Raw genomic sequence first — 19,804 nt, 5'->3', positions numbered from 1 at the left:
TGGGACAGCGTCATATTGCCAAAGTGGGACAGTGTATTTTTGTGGAAAATCCTGGGTATGAGGTGTTTCTTTTATTCACACATCTTCAAATCAGATACATTTAACTCTATATTTCTTGTTTTGATCAAGTTTTCTGATGATTGCATTTCTGATTGAAGTTTCAACTGTAGCTCTTGTTCACTATGAACTGTTGTTCGCCGTTTAGCAACATTTCAACATTAAGTTGTTCTTTGAGGTTTCTAAGTTCTTTAATTGTAGATTTATTTAAAATATCGGCTATATATATTTCTTTGCAAATCTTTAAAACATGTTTGTTCCTACTTCACCAATCAAAGGCGGCCTGGGTTCACAGAGTAACATGTGTTTTTTTGGACATGTCCTTCAGATTATTCCTCACTCATTTATAAACAAAAGTAAACCTGATGAAGCCACTTTACTGTATTATTCTTCCATTGTCCTGTCACTCGTTTTCAGTTTATACCAAAGCTCCCGGTTCGCTATTCCACACTGGAACATGTCTGACAGCACAGGCTGCACATCAGACACAGGTCCATGATGGGCCAATGTCTCACACAACAGTTAGAATAACCATTACAACCATTCTCTGTTATTATTATTCAAAACCTCTTCACATATTCAAAAAAGTAGTTGCTACAGTAATATTAATGATTTTGAATACAAAAAATACCATTTTAATAGTGTCCCACTTTACCAATTACAAGTGTCCCACTTAACCAATAGCACCTCGAAAAAATTATCATTGGACCAACCTGTGTTTGAGGCAAAAGTATAACTTCTGTGTCAAACATTTGACTTTTTTTCCTCCACTGGTGTAAAATAGAATCTAAAGCTTTTTTTTAAAAATAAGTAACATTAAAGACTTTGGCATTAATTCCAAACCAAAAATGAGGTGGAAACTGAATTTTCCAAAAGTGTCCCACTTTACCCATATTCACCCCGCCACGATGTTTATATTGCACTCTGCAAGTGCAGTGCATTCATTTAAGAAACGCTTTCATATGTTTAGAAAAGTTATGCATTTTGAAAATAAACTACATTATGAGTCCAAAGGTATAAAAGGTATAAAGAGGGATGTGGTATATCGCAGTAGTAAACAGTACATGTCTGTGACCGACCACTAGGCGGTGCTATTGGAATGTGATGTGATTTTAGTAACGAGTCTTACTGTGGCTACAACAGTAACTAAATACAATATCAGTTATCTCCCCATTCCCCAACACTGGTGCTGCCTTCAGGAGCTCAGCGGTTTGTAAAGGACCTCATGATCATTTATTTGTTTAGTTTATTTATGATTTGTTTTGTTTTTTTATGTTTCACTTTGCTACGACACAAAAGCACTTGAACACTGCCCTCGTAACTTCCACTTCACAACTTGAAACAATCATATTTACCAGAGCACATGAAGGCAGCATAAGTAAAGACGATGAGCCGAACTGGAGAAAATGTACTCGGTTCAAGTGGGGGTCAAGAGGTTAGGAGTTGTTTAATATAATAGATCCATGGTTAAAACTCTGAAGGAAGGGTGCGAAGGAGGGTCAAAGTAGCAATCACTGTTGTTGTTTTTTTTTACGCATTTGGCTGAACGTTGGTATTGTACACTAAAGCCAGTGGGGGGCGGAAATGCACTTTTTAGTTCGCATCCGCCGTTAAACAACCGAAGAAGAAGAAGGAAGGCGGAAGGAACCATTGTCTGCGTGTGTTTCCCGGACGGACAGAATTAAAGAGCGCGCCTCGGTTGATCCAGTGGAAAAGGTAAACACAAAACAAAGCTTCAGTGTTTGCGCAGAGAGAGATTTATTGGTTTTAACATGAACTAGATCCAGGTTGTGTTCGTTTGTTAGAACTTATTTTGCTTCTTTCACTGATGGTTCCAATTTTATTAAGGCGAAACTCTGGTCTTCAAGTCAGTGGAAACAAACACATGTCCTAATCTTATTTTCTACAGTCTATGGTCCTAATCTTGTCCTGATGTGTGCTCAGAGAGAGCACAAATAAAACTAATGAGCGGCTTCACTCACTTGGTCTAGTTTTATCAGGCAGTACTTTTTACTATCTACTTATAGGCACTGTACCTGATCTATTTGTAGTTGTAGAACCCTCCTGTCCAGTGTATAGTGAACTCAGAACATTGTGAAATGTGCCTGCTACAGTCCCATAATGTGTTCGGAAAGTTAAGAACAATTTAAAGCAGTACTAAGTAACTTGTTTACCTTAATAAATCCTTTTCGTAGTCAGGGGGTAATACAAGTGTTAATGGGATCATCTCCCCCTGGTGTCTCTGGAAAACTGCAATTGCAGCTTTGCCTGTACCGAGTCGGAGGCCCCAATACACACTAACAGAATCATGAAGAAGAAGAAGCTAATGGGCAAAGTTAACTATGGGCTAGCGCCACTTAAACAGTATTTACAGCCAAGTTTGAATGAAACAAAAAATGTAATTGAATGTGCAATATCCCTCTCCCTTTGTCTTTTCTATCAGCATTTACTCTCACGGACAATTAATGAGTAAAAAAACGTAACATGCTACAACACCTGCAGTGGTGCTTATGGTCTCTAGGGGTAACTCACCCTCAAATCCACTTTTTTGTGGCGATAAGCTGTATAAATGAGTGTCCAATAGTGTTGTCTACATGTCCTGGTCATAATTTTGGATATTTAGTGCAAATTAGTTGAAAGATAAACTTTCTGCCTAAAACCGCCAGTGAGGCGCCTGCGCACCTCTTTCAGACTATCGGGAGTGCACGCTTTGATGCAGGGTGGAGTGAGAGGTACAGTTGATCCTATTGAGTCTGCAGATGATGAAGATTCTTCAGAGCTGGTGCGTGGACCTGGAAAGCATCTGCATAAAAGATGCTCTTTGAAAGTGTGGAGCTTTGTACGCTTGGGATCTTGTCTGTCTTGCGCACTCTCGTCTGTTGGCACTTGGCGGCAGGTAACCTCTGCTGGCAGGGGCTGGTTTTTGCCCCCCTCACTCTGACACAGGGCCTTGTTGACCCTGTAGGACACTTCATCGCTCACCAGGTCCACCTGCTCTTCAGAGGACTCATGACCACAGCGACATCTGAAAAAACTGCATGACTTCTTCTTCTTCTGTCCTTTTGGAAACTCGCGGCGTCCTGGGTGGATTTAGAGCTCCTACATACTTCCTGAAGGACTCGAGGATCTCTTGGGAGGTGACGGCCACAATCTCCAAAAACAGCTGTACCAGCTCTGCTCTGGACTCGGACCTGCGCATGTCTGCACTTGACATTTTCTCCCAGAAGGTGTTGACGAGTGGCTCCAGCCGTTTCCTGGATATGGCAGGGACCAGGATGTGAGGGGCGCCTCCTTCCTGCTGGTCCAGGGCACCGTCATAGTGGACGGGCTGCATTGCTTCAGTTGTCGGCTCCATCTGCACCACTTCTGTTGGAGCACGGTGTACGGCTGTAGTTCTCAGATCATCCCTCTGCAGAAAAAAAGGTGAAAAAAGGATGAGAAAGTTGTCCTGCGTCTGCCTGAGGGCACAGCTGGTCAACAATGGCTGGCGCTCTGAGTGGGCGTGACCACACTAAGACAGTTATGACATCACAAGTAATAAGATGCTTTACTTTTACAAAGAGTTAAAGAAACACGAGTAAACAGCGCATAAAAGACGATCAAACTTACAATTTACTGTTGGAAACCCAGCTAATCCACTCTTTCAGCTGGAGACTCAGTAAGACACGGTCGTCTGACAGTTGTCCTCTTCCAAAGTAAACTGTCGTCATGGCGACGTGTGAACAAACTGCAACCTCCCTCTCTCTTGGTGTTTTGCCTTTTTCTGTGAACTGTGTGTGTGGTTTCTGCTCCACACAGTTTTACTGGCTACTTTTGTGCGTCTTTGCCATATTTTGTGGGGTTTGGTGGATTTGTTTACTGCAGAGTTCATAACGGTCCTGAAGAAGCAGCTTTTTAAAAGGAAACAAACGGCCGCTTATGAGCTTAAGACATTTGAGAGTTGAGACTGACACGTTTCTCCTTCTGTAACACTGAAGCCCCCACACCTGCAGCACAAGAGGCGCTACAGGAAACAAATCAAAGTTTATTTATATAGTACTTCACAACATCAGGAAAACCAAAGCGCCTCACAGAAAGAAAACGTAAGATAATTCAGTGAGTTGTTGGTATTAAAAGCCATTTTGAAGAGTTGATCTTTAATCTCTTTCAAAGGGACATGTAGACTAAGGCGCAGGCTAAACTGCAGTTATTTTAGACTTTTCTCTCTGTTTATACACTGCGTTCCAAATTATTATGCAAATGACATTTTTCTAAGATTTTCTAAATTGTCAACTCAAATGAGAGTCAGCATCATTTTCAAGTCTTTAACTGGTAGAGGATCATTTAAATGTGGTGGAAAAAAATTCCTAGTGACAACAGTATTTTTTTTCAAAAATAAATATAGTAAAAACCTCAAAATCCACTGTTCCAAATTATTATGCAACTCATCGTTTCAATACATTTTAAAGCTTGTAATTAACTGAAAATGGTCATTTGTTGAATTTGTAGCATTAGGAGGTCATATTTACTGAAATCAAAAGCTATTTCAATCAAAAAAATATTAACAGGTCAAGTTATATTTTACCAAAGGAGCCCTTGTGTGATAGCAGCTTCAAAATTCTCAAATCCATTAAAATTGTGAGTTTTTGGACAGTTTCTGCTTGGATTTCTTTGCAGGACGTCAGAATAGCCTCCCAGAGCTGCTGTTCTGATGAAAACTGCCTCCCACCCTCATAGAAGTTTTTTTTTGTTGAGGCTCCAAAGGTTCTCAATAGGGTTGAGGTCAGGGAAAGAGGGGGTCCACATCATGAGTTTCTCTTCTTTTATGCCCATAGCAGCCAGTGATGCAGAGGTTTTCTTTACAGCAGGACATGGTGCGTTGTCATGCATGAAGAGGATTTTGTTTGGGAAAGTACGGCTCTTCTTTTTGTACCACAGAAGACAGTAGGCAGTCAGAAACTCCACATATTTTTCAAAGGTCATTTTCACACCTTCAGGGAGCCCAAAAGGGCCTAAAGGGGCCGACCAGCTCTCTCACCATGACTCTGGCCCAAAACATGACTCCGCCACCTCCTTACTGACGTCACAGCCTTGTTGGGACATTGTGGCCATTCACCAACCATCCACTACTGCATCCACCTGACCATCCAGGGCTACACGGTCTCATCAGTGAACAAGACTGTTTGAAAATGAGTCCTCATGTATTTCTGAGCCACTGCAGCCGTTTCTGTTCATCAGCATTCAATTAACAGTTTAGGGGAGGCCGGATAGAAGGTTTATGCATAACTGCAGCCTCTGGAGGGTCCTACACCTTGATGTTTGGGAAACTCCAGAGGCACCAGCAGCTTCAAATACCTGTATACTGCTTTGTGGCATCTGTTCTCCTAATATGATGTGTTTGTCTGGCAGAAACCGTCCATATTGTGCCATTATCGGCACAAACCGGAGTGTGTCTGAATCATCCACAAATCTCTTATCAGTATGATGATTACACTTAATCTTTCATGAAATATCGAAGGTTTTCATACCTAGACCAAGACATTCAACTATTTCACGCTTTTCATCAGCAGAGAGACCCTTTTTCTTTCCCATATTGCTTGAAAATTATGATCTGCTTAATAAAGTGGAACACCCTTTTTCAGTAGTTTTTCCCTTAACTGGGCTTAACCTGAAAACTAATCATCCCAGGTCTGAGATTAATGTCAGTGATTCATAGAGCCCCAAGACACGATACCATCCATGAGTTTCATTATTATTGTTTTTTTTTTTACCTTTTTGACACAAAAATCCAATTTGCATAATAATTTGGAACGCAGTGTACGTTTGTTAAGCGGTGACGTCACAGCTCTACTTCCGGGTTCACAGATGTGCGAACTACAAAAAACTCTTCAATACTTCAATCAATATTTGTGAAACTCCACAGAGAGTTACTGAACATACTTATTTATCAGGCCCATTAGCCAAACCTGCTGAACCTACTGCTATAAAAGTCATATTTAACAACATCCGGGTCAGCGGAGATAAATGCTAACAGCGCAGCTGCGCTAACCTCGGTAGTAGTGACTTTAGTAAATATAACTTTTTTAGCAGTAATTGCGGCATTTTTGGCTAATGAGTCTGAGAAATAAGTAGGTTCAGTAACTCTCCGCAGAGTTTCAGAAATATTGATGGATGTTTTTAAGAGTTTTTTATGTTTTTTTTCTCACATACTGTATTTGCCGGTATGCTAGGAGTGGAAGCGGAAGTCGTGACGTCACACTTAAAGGGACTATACAGAGTTTAAAACGGTTAAAAAACTAAATATTTCCTCCCCCTGCATGTTCCAGCCATGTCCTAATGAACTGTTCACCACAACTGCCTCTAAAATGCTGCCCTGTCACTCAGAACTAGGTGTTACTTCAGGTCTGAAGTGCCGTCATGCACGAGCTACAAGAGTAACTCACCCTCAAGTCCACTTTTGTGGCGATAAACTGTATAAATGAGTGTCCAATTGTGTTTTCTACATGTCCTGGTCATAATTTTGGATATTTAGAGCAAATTAGTTGAAAGATCAACTTTCTGCCTAAAACCGTCAGTGAGGCGCCATCTACAGCAAACAGACTGTACTGTGTTTGATTTTTGAATTTGGTGCCCCTATCATTTGCGCAGGCTTTTGAGATGACGTCGGGGGTTGGAGATGACGTCAGTTGCCCTGCCGCTCTGGGCTGTAAAAGCGTCCCAGTCCCGCTCACGCCTCCGTTGGAGTTGGAGTTGGAATAGCGAGAGAATATTTTCATTGATTGTCAGGTTTGCGATTAGTTACCATAGCATTTAGGTAGATTTTATGAGGATAGCCTTTTCTATTATAGATAATTGTACAGTTTTAGTAGTGTTAGTTGTTGAATATTGTAGTTTTAGTCATTAGTTGCTTTTAGCTGTTAGCTGAATTTAGCTTAGGACATTTTTAGACATTTTTAGTGTTCTGCCGTGTATAAGTTATTGTATATTGTTAATTGTACTGTGTTAGGATGGGGAGGAAGTGTAGTGTAGTGGGGTGCCACAGTTCTGTAGGTTTGCACAGGTTTCCGCAGAACTTAGAAATGAGGCGCCAGTGGACGCGCGCCATTGGCTTGGGGGAAAACTGCGAACTCCCTGCTCAGGCTGGAGTTTGCAAAGACCATTTTACGTGCGATTCCTTCGCCAACTTCATGGAGGTTGAACTGGGCTATGCTAGTCTTCTCCGTTTGAAGAGCGAGGCCGTCCCCACCCTTGCTCTTCCACGACTGAGCCGTAGCCCACCGACACTGCTGCCCCGCCAACAGGACGATTTCGGGCGCCAATGTGAGGTGAGTGAGAAAATAATGATTTACCCATTTTGAAGAGGCACTTGGTTCCTTCTGTCCCGGTCATTTCTGTCAATAGTAGCTACTTTGCTCAAAGATTGAGTCATGTACAGTATATTAGTCTTGTAGTATTGTAGTGTCTCAAACAAATTCGCCGTTTTGGCCTCTGAAAATACCAATCACATGAGTCGTGTAGATCTGTTGAAAAAATGTGGCGTGTAAACAGACTATGCAGCCTCAGCTCCAGGCGATGTGTCCTGCACTCGCTCACTTTGGCTGAGGAACAGCAGCGTCTACTCGCTGCCTGCTAATGCATCAGTCTGCAAAGTTACGCCAACACTTGTAACTTGGTGATGGTGAATGTGGAGGCATGGACGTGTGCGGATGGATAGCGATAACGAGCAACCAGGTTTCCACGTAATACTTATTCATTAGTTTGTCACACACAGCGGTCCGCGTACACACGGCCGAGTCCATGACAGAAGTACGAAGAAGGAAGTGGAGGAGTTTACACCTATTTGGACGCAGCTATTCAAAATGCCAAACCATTTAGAAGTTTTTAGTAGCCTACTATAGGCAGAATGAACCTGATACAAATTTTTGGTTTGTCTGCTATACAGTGGCATATTCTAAAGTATATCCTAGGTTGTATTCCTAAATCATCAATACAAGTTTACAATCTATGTGTTTGCATGTCGCTTGTGTGTACACTTTATAAATAATATTTATTTTTATGTTTTCAGCCAAAAGTGAGCAGAGAAATTGGCTGCCAGACTGATCCAGTCATTACAAGGCATGCAAGTGCCCAGGCCAATGTGAAGCCGAGCAGGGGAAGCAAAGGTGATCTCTCTATTTATCCTTTATACAGTACTGTCATTTTATGTATAAAACAGTCTACGCTTTTGTTTTTTTATATAGTTAGACACAAGTTGTGTAATTACTGCCATTTTAAACGTGTTTGTTTTGTTTGTGTTTTGTACAGCTATTCAAGCCCGGACCGCTTACACAAGCGTCGGTTGTGGGCCTGAGGACCTGATGGAAATCCCTCTTCCTGACAGTCCCAGAGCAGCCTCTACATCTTTAAAAAGGAGAAGGTGTGAGGTGTCAGCGTCTGACCCCAGCTTCCACATAGATGACTTTTCAAGGTAAAAAGAAAATCTAGCTTTTTGATTGAAAAAATATATACAGCGTCCTGGTTTTTTGAGGAATGAAATATGCCTCTTTGTTTTATATAGCATTCCCACTGAAGTCCCTCCACACAAGGACAAAAAATATATTGTTCATGAGGACCAACTGCTGGAGCTGTTCAGGCGCTGTCCTGTCTGCACTGGTTGCTGTGCTGTGGACACCATCACAATGGGCACAATGCTGCGGGTCACTCAACAGTGTCCTCGCTGTGAGTTCTCCAGTCAGTGGTCCAGTCAGCCCATGGTGAACAACATCCCAGCTGGAAACCTACAGCTCTGTGCTGCTGTGCTGTTCACCGGCTCATCCTTTAGCCAGATTTCAAAGGTACAGCAAAAACATTTGAATTGTTTGGATAATTTTTCCATATATTATCAGCTGATAACAGATGTTTTAATTTTATAGTTCTTGGGGGCCTTCAATATTCAGGGACTGTCAGAGCAGTGCTTCTATAGGCATCAGGCAAAGCTCCTCATCCCTACGGTCAACTGGCAGTGGAAGCTGCAGCAGGATGACCTCATCAGGGAGGCTCTTGAAAGCGGCTCTGTGTCACTGGGCGGGGACATGCGGGCAGATTCACCTGGTAAATACATTTCATAAACATTTATCTGAAGTATTAATAAAAGTCAGCTAATGTATAACTTGCATTCGTGTAGGACATTCAGCCAAGTATGGCAGTTACACCATGATGAATCTAACGTGTAACAAAGTCATTGACATCCAGCTAGTCCAGGTAATGCAATACAATAAAAACATAACTATGTAATTTGGGATAACTCTGTGCGTTATGACAGAATACTTTTATTCTTAATTTGTTTTCCTTATTAGAGCAATGAGGTTGGAAACAGCGTGGACATGGAGAAGGAGGGCTTTGTGCGGAGTCTGACCATGCTGGAAGAGAGGGGTGTCAATGTGGAGGCCATTGTGACGGACCGACACACTGGCGTGCAAAAGTTTTTAAGGGAGGAAAAGAAGGAAATCAGGCACTACTTTGACCCACGGCACATGGGAAAGGGTATGCATGCATTTTGGAATGTGCAATATTATGGTTATTATGCATTTAGTAAATCTTTATTTTTATCTCTAGGAATTGGGGGAAAAAATGATGAGCTGGGAAAGCTGAATCATCTTTATCAGGCAGCTTCTACGTCCTCCTCGACTTCTACGGCCAATCACATGCAGAATGTGCCCACCCACGACAATGCCCTGTTCCCTCGGTGCCTACACGGGCCTCTGGTTGGGGAAGGGTCAAGAGGTTGGCTCAAACCAAGTAAGTATAGCATTTGTTATCAGTAATAACATTTTTGAAATTTTGTGTAAATTTCATAAATGTATTGTCATTCTAAACAAAAAAATGCTTTACAATTATGTCATGGTAATTTACTCTGTAGGCACAGCAGCATGTGAGAGGCTCAGTGACATTATTTTGCCTCCGTGCTTTGTGAAGGATGTGGAGAAAATCAGCCCGGTGTACCACACATCAACCCTTGAGGCCTTCCACAGCCTGATAATTAGGTTCTCCCCCAAAAGTGCAGGCTTCTCCTTCAGAGGAATGTTAGCCAGGTAATGCATACATACATTTTTCAAAATCTGAAATTTGTGCTGTGTGAATCTGTACCTAAAAATGTTGTAGGTTGCAAATTGCTGCCCTGCACTACAATGAAAACGCTACAAGGTCACAGGCAACAACCCCTGAAGGTGTACTGCGGTATGCGATAGTGTACCCAAAGTACAAACGTGGAGACTACACCGTGCGAGCCCTGAAGACCAGAGCTACCTCAGGTATGTCACATCAAAAACAAAACAACCTATGCTTTTACAAAGACAAATGTTTTGTGCTGTGTTTACAGTCTACATTGACCAACTAATGGCCCTGCTGTTTGAAAGTGTGGTCGAGGATCCTCTCCCATATCAGGAGCACACAGACAAAGTACCTGTGCCTGAACCATCTGTGCCCATTGGACAACGTAATAGATTAAATCAATGTTCCATGCGAGATTTAATTGTGGGCAGTGAAAAAAAATGAAGCCTGTATATGTTCTGTCAGATATGTCACAGGAAGGTATATGCTGCACCACTTTCTGTCTCTAGAAGCTGAAAACTTACTGCAATACATTTTATAGTTGGTATTGTCAACTTTGTCTGTTCAATGTGTTTATTGCACACATCTATGTAGACCAAGTGAGTGGCACATGCAGCTCAACCTCAAGTACAATATGAGCTGTCAGATGTAGTAGGTTTGTAGTAAGTTTTACCAAAGAAATTCTGCACTGTTGTAAAAGCCAGAAGTACAGAATCAAGTAAGAAAACTGGTACAAAAAAGGATCTAGAATTTTCATTATTATTTCATCATTCAACTAAATAAGCATACATATAAAGACCTCATTATAGTCTCTTCTCTACAGGGTCATTATTCAGTGGTAGTTTAGTGTATGTGTTGCATTGGTTAAACCTTTAATTCACTAAATTTAGTAATTGAATTACTTCGGACTATTAACTTGACTCTTTGGGTTCACAATGTTACAGTCGAGCCTTTAGAGAAACGTGACCTGGATGATTCTGTTTCACATCTTCAATGGCAAACTGAAAACAATTTTAAAAAGACAGTGTTCCTGCTCAATAATATATAGGCCTATATATATTTTATTTATGTGATTTGTTTTGTGCACTTTGCTTTAAGAAAAAATATAATAAAAAACTTTGTAATACATAGAGTCACGTCTCTATATCACACACTCTGCCGAGGACACTGAGATACATCTCCCATGTTAGTTTACCTAGACCACAGCGAAAAGTCTTCATCTAAAATAGTGATTTTATTTACTACATATGACCATATTTCAACGCTCTCTGCTGTTGTCGTTGCTTCTTGTGCGCTCTCAGCTTGCTACGATGTGTTATCCATCACAACGCTATAAAACTGTTAAGTTTCCATACGAAAAGCAAAGCGAAGCCACGCGATATTAAGAAACAGTGTAGCTGCTGTAAGCCACTAAACAGGTGGTTTACTGTAGCGGAGGACAGGTCTGGACCGTGTCCCCGTTTATTGAAGTGCAGACTGTAAGCCAGGGGTAGGCAACGTCAGGCCCGGGGGCCAAAACCGGCCCTCCATCATGATTTTGTGAAATATTATGACCCAAGTCAGAGATCAAATGCCTGTTAAAGTACTCTAGAAATGTGAAAAATACTGTCAATTCATTAAAATGTCTTAACAGAACACCCTTATAGGCCATAATCCTAAAAGAATACTCATCTATAGGTAGAAATGACTTAAATCTATTTGAATTAAGAGGTTAAATCTAAAGTTGGAGTAGATTTGGTCTGGATTTAGAGCAGATAAAACCGATTCTTGCCTATGGAACAAGCACAAGTTTTTTTCTTAATTCAGATTATTTTGTATAATAATTTCAAGTGAATAATAAATATGTTTTACTGTAAAAGTGTTCCATTGGCATTAGCGTTTTTATCTGATTTTAGAATAGTTCAAACCGACATAAATTTAACATAAAAAACCTTTATTCAAGTGATTTTAAGTAATTTATCTAATTTAAATGGACATTTTTACAGTGTATTTGTTGTACAACACTGGTGTAATATCCTTGACTTTAAAGGATGTGGAGAAATCAGATGGATGATACTTGTAGTTTTCAATGAACATCGGGGCAGCCATCAATACAACATGCTGCTCTCATTCTCGCCTTGTACAAGTGCGGCTTAACCAACCATGCCGCCTATAGGTCAGTGGTAACATAACACTCCCATCTATTACATTCCTCCCCCCTTAAACAAATACTATGTCCTATTACTACTATTTAGAAATAATTCAACAACGTACAATATATTTATTTTTTAAAACCTTAGTAAACAATATAGTAACCATACCATTACAATCCATGCTGCTTTTCCTTTCTTTCTTTCTTAATTTTCTTTTTACTTTACTTCAGACATTCATAGTCTTTCAGATAACTGGGTTTAGAAGCGGTCCGTTGAGACCGGCGTGCAGGCGCAACTGCCTGTTGCGGTGGTGCTTCTTCACTGCGTCTGGAGATGGTATGTCCGTCGATGATGGTTTTGCGTTGTCCTTGTGCTGAAGATCTCCTTCTGGAGCACAACTCTCCCTCACTGCCACAGATTCCTCTGACAGTGCTGTAGCATCAGCCGATGACATATGGCACTATGGGTGGTTCTGTGATTTTCAGTTCTATTATGTCCTTTTCTTCAGGGCTTGTCAGAATCTGGTCAACATGCCTTCGCACCACGGTTCCCTCTCCTAACATGACCTTGTAAGACACGGGACCGGTGACCTTGGTTATGAAACCATTTTGGCCCATGACTGAAGTTCCTTGTGATCACTCCGTCTCCCACCAGGAAACTTCTCCCTGCTCTTTGCTTGTCGTGATGTTTCTTTTGAATGCCCTGCTTCCGTTCAACCTTGGATCGAAGGTTAGGATGTACCAGATCCAATGTGGATCTCAATCTACGGCCTAGCAACATTTCAGCAGGTGACAGCCCCGTGGTAGACTGAGGGGTAATGCGGTAATTAAACAGCACTCTTGAAACTTTGCTCTGGATACTACCTTCACCCACTTTTTTCATCATGGACTTGAATGTCTGGACTGCTCGCTCGGCGCAGCCGTTTGAAGACGGATGGTAAGGAGCTGAGGTAATGTGTTCAATGCCGTTCTTGCGCATGAAGTCTTTAAACTCAGCACTCACAAAACATGAACCATTATCCGACACCATCATCTCCGGTAATCCTTGACAGCTGAAACTTTTCCAGAGACATTCAATCGTGGTGGCTGAAGTTGCTGATGTTACCGGGTAAGCGTCCATCCATTTTGAATGAGCGTCCATCAAGATCAAAAACATATGGCCCATAAAAGGTCCTGCATAGTCAATGTGTAGCCTCTGCCACGGTTTGCTTGGCCACTCCCAAGGGTGACGTGGTGCTGGAGCTGGTGAGTTGCGATGTTCTTTGCAGGTGCTATATCCCTTCACCGCTGCTTCAATGTCTGTGTCTAACTTTGGCCACCAGAAGTAGCTTCGTGCTAAAGCTTTCATTCTGGTGATGCCAGGGTGACCATGATGTAGTTGGCGAATCAAAGCTCCCCGACCTGGCGCAGGTACCCCCACAATGACCCCCACAATACACAACCATCTTGCACACTTAACTCTGTTCTTACAGAACAAGGCTGGAACGCAGGGTCTGTTTGTGGTCTGTGGAAATGACAAACCTCCTTCCATACAAGTATTTATGGAAGCGCTGAATGCCAAACATCACGGCCTGTCCTTCTTTGTCCAGTTGTGAGTAGTTTGCTTCGGCTGACGTGAGTGTCCGTGACATGAAACCAATAGGCCGCTCCTGCCCGTTTTTGACATACGATGCGACAACACCGCCTCCACTCCGTAAGGCGATGCATCACAGGCCAATATCAAGTCTCTATGGCTGTCATAATGCACTAAGACGTCTGATGACTGCATGAGTTTCTTAGATTCCTCAAAAGCTCTCTCTTGCTCCTCCTGCCAACTCCATGGTGTATCCTTTCTCAACAGTCTATGTAAGGTTTGGTAAGAATCTGTTGTGGTAGTTGAGTAAACCTAAGTAAGACATTGTGTGACATTGGTGGGTGCTTGTGCCTGTTCAATGGCCATTACCTTGTTTGGCAGGGGATGGAGCCCCGAGGTATCCACTTTGTGCCCGAGGAATTCAGCCTCTCGCCCCATGAAGGCACATTTGTTGCGCTTAAGTCGAAGACCTGCCTCCTGTAGCCGCCTCAGTACCTCGTTCAAGGTCTCCAGGTGCTCTTGGTCGTTCCGGCCGGTCAGCAAGATGTCATCTAAGTAAACTGCCACATCAGGAATTCCCGCCACCAGACCTTCCATCACCTGTTGAAATATGGCTGGACTGGAAGAAACGCCGAATGGTAAGCGATTCACCTGGAAGAGCCCTCTGTGTGTGTTAATGGTGACATATGGCTTTGATGCCTCATCCAGAGTGACTTGTTGATATGCGTGACTGAGGTCTAGTTTGCTAAACTTCTCCCCCCCAGTCAGCTTTTCGAACAAATCTTCCAACCTTGGTATTGGATACTGCTCGAGCTTAGAGACTTGATTTACTGTGAGTTTGTAGTCTCCACAAATGCGCGCCGTCCCGTCAGGCTTTAACACTGGCACTGTTGGTGCAGCCCACTCTGAAAACTTCACTGGTTCAATGATGCCTTGCTTTGTGAGTCTCTCCAGCTCTGTCTCGACTTTCTTCCTCATGGCATAAGGTACAGGCCTCAGCTTGTAGAACTTTGGTATAGCGTTCTCTTTAATATATATTTTTGCTGGCGGGCCTCTCCAGGTCCCCAGTTCCTCTTTGAAAACCTCTTCGTTTTGATTAAGCGCGTTCAGTAAAATCAGCTGAGACTGATCCATCTTGTTGACATGTACACAGTTCATTTCCAACTCCCTTAGCCATGCTCGGCCTAACAGGTTTGGTCCACTGCTGGCTACCACAACAACGGGTAACTGCTTGACTTTGTCCTTATACATTACAGTCACATCTGCAGTCCCAAGTGTAGATACCCTTTCGCCTGTGTATGTTTTCAAAGTCAATGAGCAGCGTTGCAGCTCCTGTGCATTTCCTGCTGCCCACAACTTGCCATATTCAGTTTTTGTCAAAATCGTCACACTACAGCCTGTATCCACTTCGAACATTACTTTGTTCCCATTTATGTCCAGCTGTGTGGTAATAGGGTCGACTTTTACTATCTTTGAATCTTTCACGTTGTGCAGTGTAAAGACTTCTTCATCACTAGATTGTGTGTCGGAGGACTCATTCATGTGATGTGTGTACTGCCTTTTTTCCTTTCGGCTATCCTTAACACTCCTTCCTCCCCCCTTAGCCTGCCGGGCCACAGGAGGCGCGGACCTGCACACCTTCTTCACGTGCCCCTTTTTTCCAAAGCAATGACATTTCTCGTTTAGAAACCGACAGTCCCGTGCCAAATGATCACCTATAACAGGCCAATGGAACACCCCTGCTTTCCCGTTTAGGTCCCGTTTTCACTTTATGCACTGTCATTGATGACGCACTTTTGCTTACAGCACTGTCCATTGTCGGTTGCAAGTCCCGTACATCCCTGTTTGCTGTCTCGATGGCCTGCGCGACTTTCAAGGCTTTTTCAAACGTCAGTCTCCTCTGTATGCGATCATCCGCAATGCCGCACACAAGCCTATCGCGTAGCATCTCCTTCAGTTTGTCTCCATAGTTGCAATGTTGTGCTAGCTCTCTCAGCACAGCCACATACTCTGTCACAGTCTCGTTTGCCGCTCTCATCCTGGAATTAAATGTAAATCTTTGGACTATTTCACTGGGCTTTGAATTGTAATGTGACTGAAGCAGATCAGTCAACTCCGTGAATGACTTATCCCCCGGCTTGTCTGGGCTTAGCAAGTTTCTCATTAAACTGTATGTCTTGCTTCCCACTGAGCTTAACAATATAGCCCGCTTTCTTCCTGCATCTGTGATCCTATTTGCCTCAAAGAAGTGTCCCAAAACTTTGCAATATTCCTCACAAGCCTGCGTCTGACTGTCAAATGCAGTAAGGGTTCCCAGCATGGAAGTCGCCATACCGCCGTCCGCGCTAGCTTCCTCGTTGTCCAACATTAGCCGAGAATCCGCACCGTAGAACTCTCAAGCCGTTTTCTTCCTAACAGCGTCTTCCAAGCTCACCAGTTTCCTCATCGCCAAATGTAATATCCTTGACATTAAAGGATGTGGAGAAATCAGATGGATGATACTTGTAGTTTTTAATGAACATTGGGGCAGCCAGCAATACAACATGCTGCTCTCATTCTCGCCTTGTACAACCATGCCCCCTATAGGTCAGTGGTAGCATAACACTCCCATCTATTACAACTGGCATAATAGAAAGTGATGCTTTACTTCAAATCCTTCAGTTGGAGGGTCCGGCCCTTGGTCTTTTGACAATGAAGAAAACCGGCCCTCCATCGAGCAAACTTGCCTACCCTGCTGTAGGCTATATATAAATGGACAGCTTCTCCTCACTCCTGCCCGTTTACCCTCATTATGGCGGATTTACAGACTCCCCCTCCCCAGCTCTGACAAAGCATGTTCCTAAGGGCGGGATCTTCACTGTAGACTCGGCCCTTGCGTGACGTGTAGTTATGCGTGTAGCTCGCGCAGCTCCAATGCCAACAGTCCGACCCTCATTAAGTACGAGATTCTTGGTCCCCTTAATTGTAACTAACCCAGCGTTATCACAGGAGGAATATCTAGCTGTAGCTGTAAAATTGGGACCAGACTTTAAAGTTGTTTTTAACGTGTCTGAAGTCCAATGCTTTTCAATGGGCGACCAGCGGCGATATGGAGGTACTGCAGCAATGGAGTACCTCCATTATATCATCCATCACGATGGATGATATCATCCATCACGATGGATGATATCATCCACTGGGACAACCCTATGTACAATAGGTGAATCTTAACCATAACCAGTCATTTTCTTCTCGCCCAGGAGATGGCGCTAAGAGCGTGCGGTTTCATCATATTCCGCCGTGTGCCTCCAGAGAGCGCCATTGAGTTCCTGCTGCTGCAGACGTCCTACGGAGAGCACCACTGGACTCCCCCAAAAGGTACTCCCCCACGAGCTACTCTCCCCACGAGCTACTCCCCTAAGAGTTACTCTCCCCACGAGCTACTCTCCCCATGAGCTACTCTCCCCACGAGCTACTCCCCCATGAGCTACTCTCCCCACGAGCTATTCCCCATGAGCTACTCTCCCCACGAGCTACTCTCCCCATGAGCTACTCTCCCCACGAGCTACTCTCCCCATGAGCTACTCTCCCCACGAGCTACTCTCCCCATGAGCTACTCTCCCCACGAGCTACTCTCCCCATGAGCTACTCTCCCCACGAGCTACTCTCCCCATGAGCTACTCTCCCCACGAGCTACTCTCCCCATGAGCTACTCTCCCCACGAGCTACTCCCCCATGAGCTACTCTCCCCACGAGCTATTCCCCATGAGCTACTCTCCCCACGAGCAACTCCCCCACGAGCTACTCTCCCCACGAGCTACTCCCCCATGAGCTACTCTCCCCACGAGCTACTCCCCCATGAGCTACTCTCCCCACGAGCTACTCCCCCATGAGCTACTCTCCCCACGAGCTACTCTCCCCATGAGCTACTCTCCCACGAGCTACTCCCCTAAGAGTTACTCTCCTATAAGCTACTTTTCTGTGTGGAGCTGCTCATTGGGAGGATGTTCTGATGGAGGATGTCCTGATGGAGGATGTCCTGATGGAGGATGTCCTGATGGAGGATGTCCTGATGGAGGATGTCCTGATGGAGGATGTCCTGATGGAGGATGTCCTGATGGAGGATGTTCTGATGGAGGATGTCCTGATGGAGGATGTCCTGATGGAGGATGTCCTGATGGAGGATGTTCTGATGGAGGATGTCCTGATGGAGGATGTCCTGATGGAGGATGTCCTGATGGAGGATGTCCTGATGGAGGATGTCCTGATGGAGGATGTTCTGATGGAGGATGTTCTGATGGAGGATGTCCTGATGGAGGATGTCCTGATGGAGGATGTCCTGATGGAGGATGTTCTGATGGAGGATGTTCTGATGGAGGATGTTCTGATGGAGGATGTTCTGATGGAGGATGTTCTGATGGAGGATGTCCTGATGGAGGATGTCCTGATGGAGGATGTTCTGATGGAGGATGTTCTGATGGAGGATGTTCTGATGGAGGATGTTCTGATGGAGGATGTTCTGATGGAGGATGTTCTGATGGAGGATGTTCTGATGGAGGATGTTCTGATGGAGGATGTTCTGATGGAGAGGTTCTGCATTGGGGCTGTGACACTTTTAACTGCACAGATCGTCATTAAAAGTTTTGTAAGCCGTGATGAGAACAAATGTGGACAAATGCTGCCCTCTGGTGGGAGTACCAAGGAAAATAAAACAGAAATGCAACAGCTAAAACATGAACTTTGAAGGTTTAAGCAACTTGCAAATGTTATGTTGTGACACTTGGGGCTGTGACTCTTGTATGAATGTGTTTTCCCACAGGCCACGTGGACCCAGGCGAGGACGACCTGACCACGGCGCTCAGGGAGACCCAGGAGGAGGCGGGGCTGAGCAGGGAGCAGCTGTCTGTGGTGCCGGGGTTTGTGCGGGAGCTCCACTACGAGGTGCGGGGGCGGCCTAAAGACTCACTGTACTGGCTCGCTGAGCTACTCGACCCCCACACCATGGTCACCCTCTCCTCTGAGCACCAGGCCTTCCACTGGGCACGGCTGGAGGACGCCTGCGCCTTGGCCGGGTACTCGGACCTCCAGCAGACGCTCCGGGCGGCGCACGAGCACCTGCTGCGGGGACCGAGCGCCTCGTGAGGGGGGAGAGGGAGAGAGGGCCTCACCAGTGGGAGAGCACATCTCGTGGAGGGAGAGAGCGCCTCATGGTGCATTGGACTCATTTTTGATTAACTTGGAGACTGAAAAACCTGCTAATGACAACTGTGAATATCATTAAATGTGATTCAAACATTAAATCCAATATTCTCTGAAAATAATGACATTGGACTGTTTTCTCTACGTCCGTTCATTAATAATACAGTAGTAATGCAAATTCTTTAAACTGCAGTTTGGGCTCAAATTACTCTAAAGCAGTGGTCCCCAAAGTGGCGTCCGGGGCCCCCTGCAGGTCCCAACCAGGAGTACGGGGACCTTGGAAGGACCTCAGATTTTAAAAAAAGAAAATAAATGGTGAAACTGAATAGAACCAGAGAAATACACACCAAATGAGAAATGCACTTCATCAGAGAAAAGAACTCTCTTCTCTTACAGTTTAGGATTAGAATAATAAAGTGCTGCATATTTAAATGTTGGTAATATGTTAGACTCATCCATGGCACTTTCTGTCAAATATAAGGCATTTCTGCAGATCGAAGTAGATCTGTGATGAGAAAAGAGGAGGCAGGAGGCTGCGGAGCATCAGGGCGACACATTTCAGATCCAATCTGTCAGTCCGCTGTCAGCACACGTGTTGATGGGACTTCATTTGGCGGAGAAAGGCGGTGAAAAGCATCTTCGCCGGCGCCTTGCTCTCGCGGGAGCATCAGGACCGTTGCACAGGTCGCATCAGGGCCGGCATGCGTGATAAAAAGCCATCGATAACACGCGTGATTCAAAACATGTCAACACTGTTGTTGTTGATATCGAGATATTTAGGCATTTGCCTCTTCCCA

General features: G+C 44.1%; 2 protein-coding genes and 1 long non-coding RNA gene across 3 annotated transcripts; all 3 read left to right on the top strand.

The window, feature by feature from the left end:
- The first annotated feature begins 1,710 nt into the window (after window positions 1-1,710).
- nudt2 (nudix (nucleoside diphosphate linked moiety X)-type motif 2) lies at window positions 1,711-18,977 on the top strand. Its single transcript, XM_079582121.1, has 3 exons — window positions 1,711-1,773; window positions 17,069-17,186; window positions 18,628-18,977. The coding sequence occupies exons 2-3, from the start codon at window positions 17,072-17,074 to the stop codon at window positions 18,948-18,950; spliced, it is 438 nt and encodes a 145-aa protein (XP_079438247.1). The 5' UTR covers window positions 1,711-1,773; window positions 17,069-17,071; the 3' UTR covers window positions 18,951-18,977.
- Window positions 7,018-8,471, top strand: LOC306982543. The gene is made up of 3 exons (XR_013794213.1): window positions 7,018-7,361; window positions 8,102-8,198; window positions 8,341-8,471. It is a non-coding gene; the product is annotated as an uncharacterized lncRNA (long non-coding RNA).
- Window positions 9,707-12,695, top strand: LOC306982437 (uncharacterized protein; the record flags this gene model as incomplete). Its single annotated transcript, XM_079582372.1, has 5 exons — window positions 9,707-9,813; window positions 9,935-10,106; window positions 10,177-10,325; window positions 10,394-10,510; window positions 12,637-12,695. The coding sequence occupies exons 1-5, from the start codon at window positions 9,720-9,722 to the stop codon at window positions 12,693-12,695; spliced, it is 591 nt and encodes a 196-aa protein (XP_079438498.1). The 5' UTR covers window positions 9,707-9,719.
- Window positions 18,978-19,804: the final 827 nt, after the last annotated feature.

The sequence above is a fragment of the Gobius niger genome (assembly GCF_951799975.1).
Source record: "Gobius niger genome assembly, chromosome: 24".
In the NCBI taxonomy this organism is placed as follows: domain Eukaryota; kingdom Metazoa; phylum Chordata; class Actinopteri; order Gobiiformes; family Gobiidae; genus Gobius; species Gobius niger.
This window is presented reverse-complemented; position numbering and strand designations above follow the sequence as displayed.

Bases quoted from the DNA above. Each gene is read 5' to 3' on its own strand.
- nudt2 (XM_079582121.1), top strand. From the start codon at position 17,072: ATGGCGCTAAGAGCGTGCGGTTTCATCATATTCCGCCGTGTGCCTCCA. The intron at 17,187-18,627 runs GTACTCCCCCAC...GTTTTCCCACAG, and splicing joins CCACTGGACTCCCCCAAAAG to GCCACGTGGACCCAGGCGAG.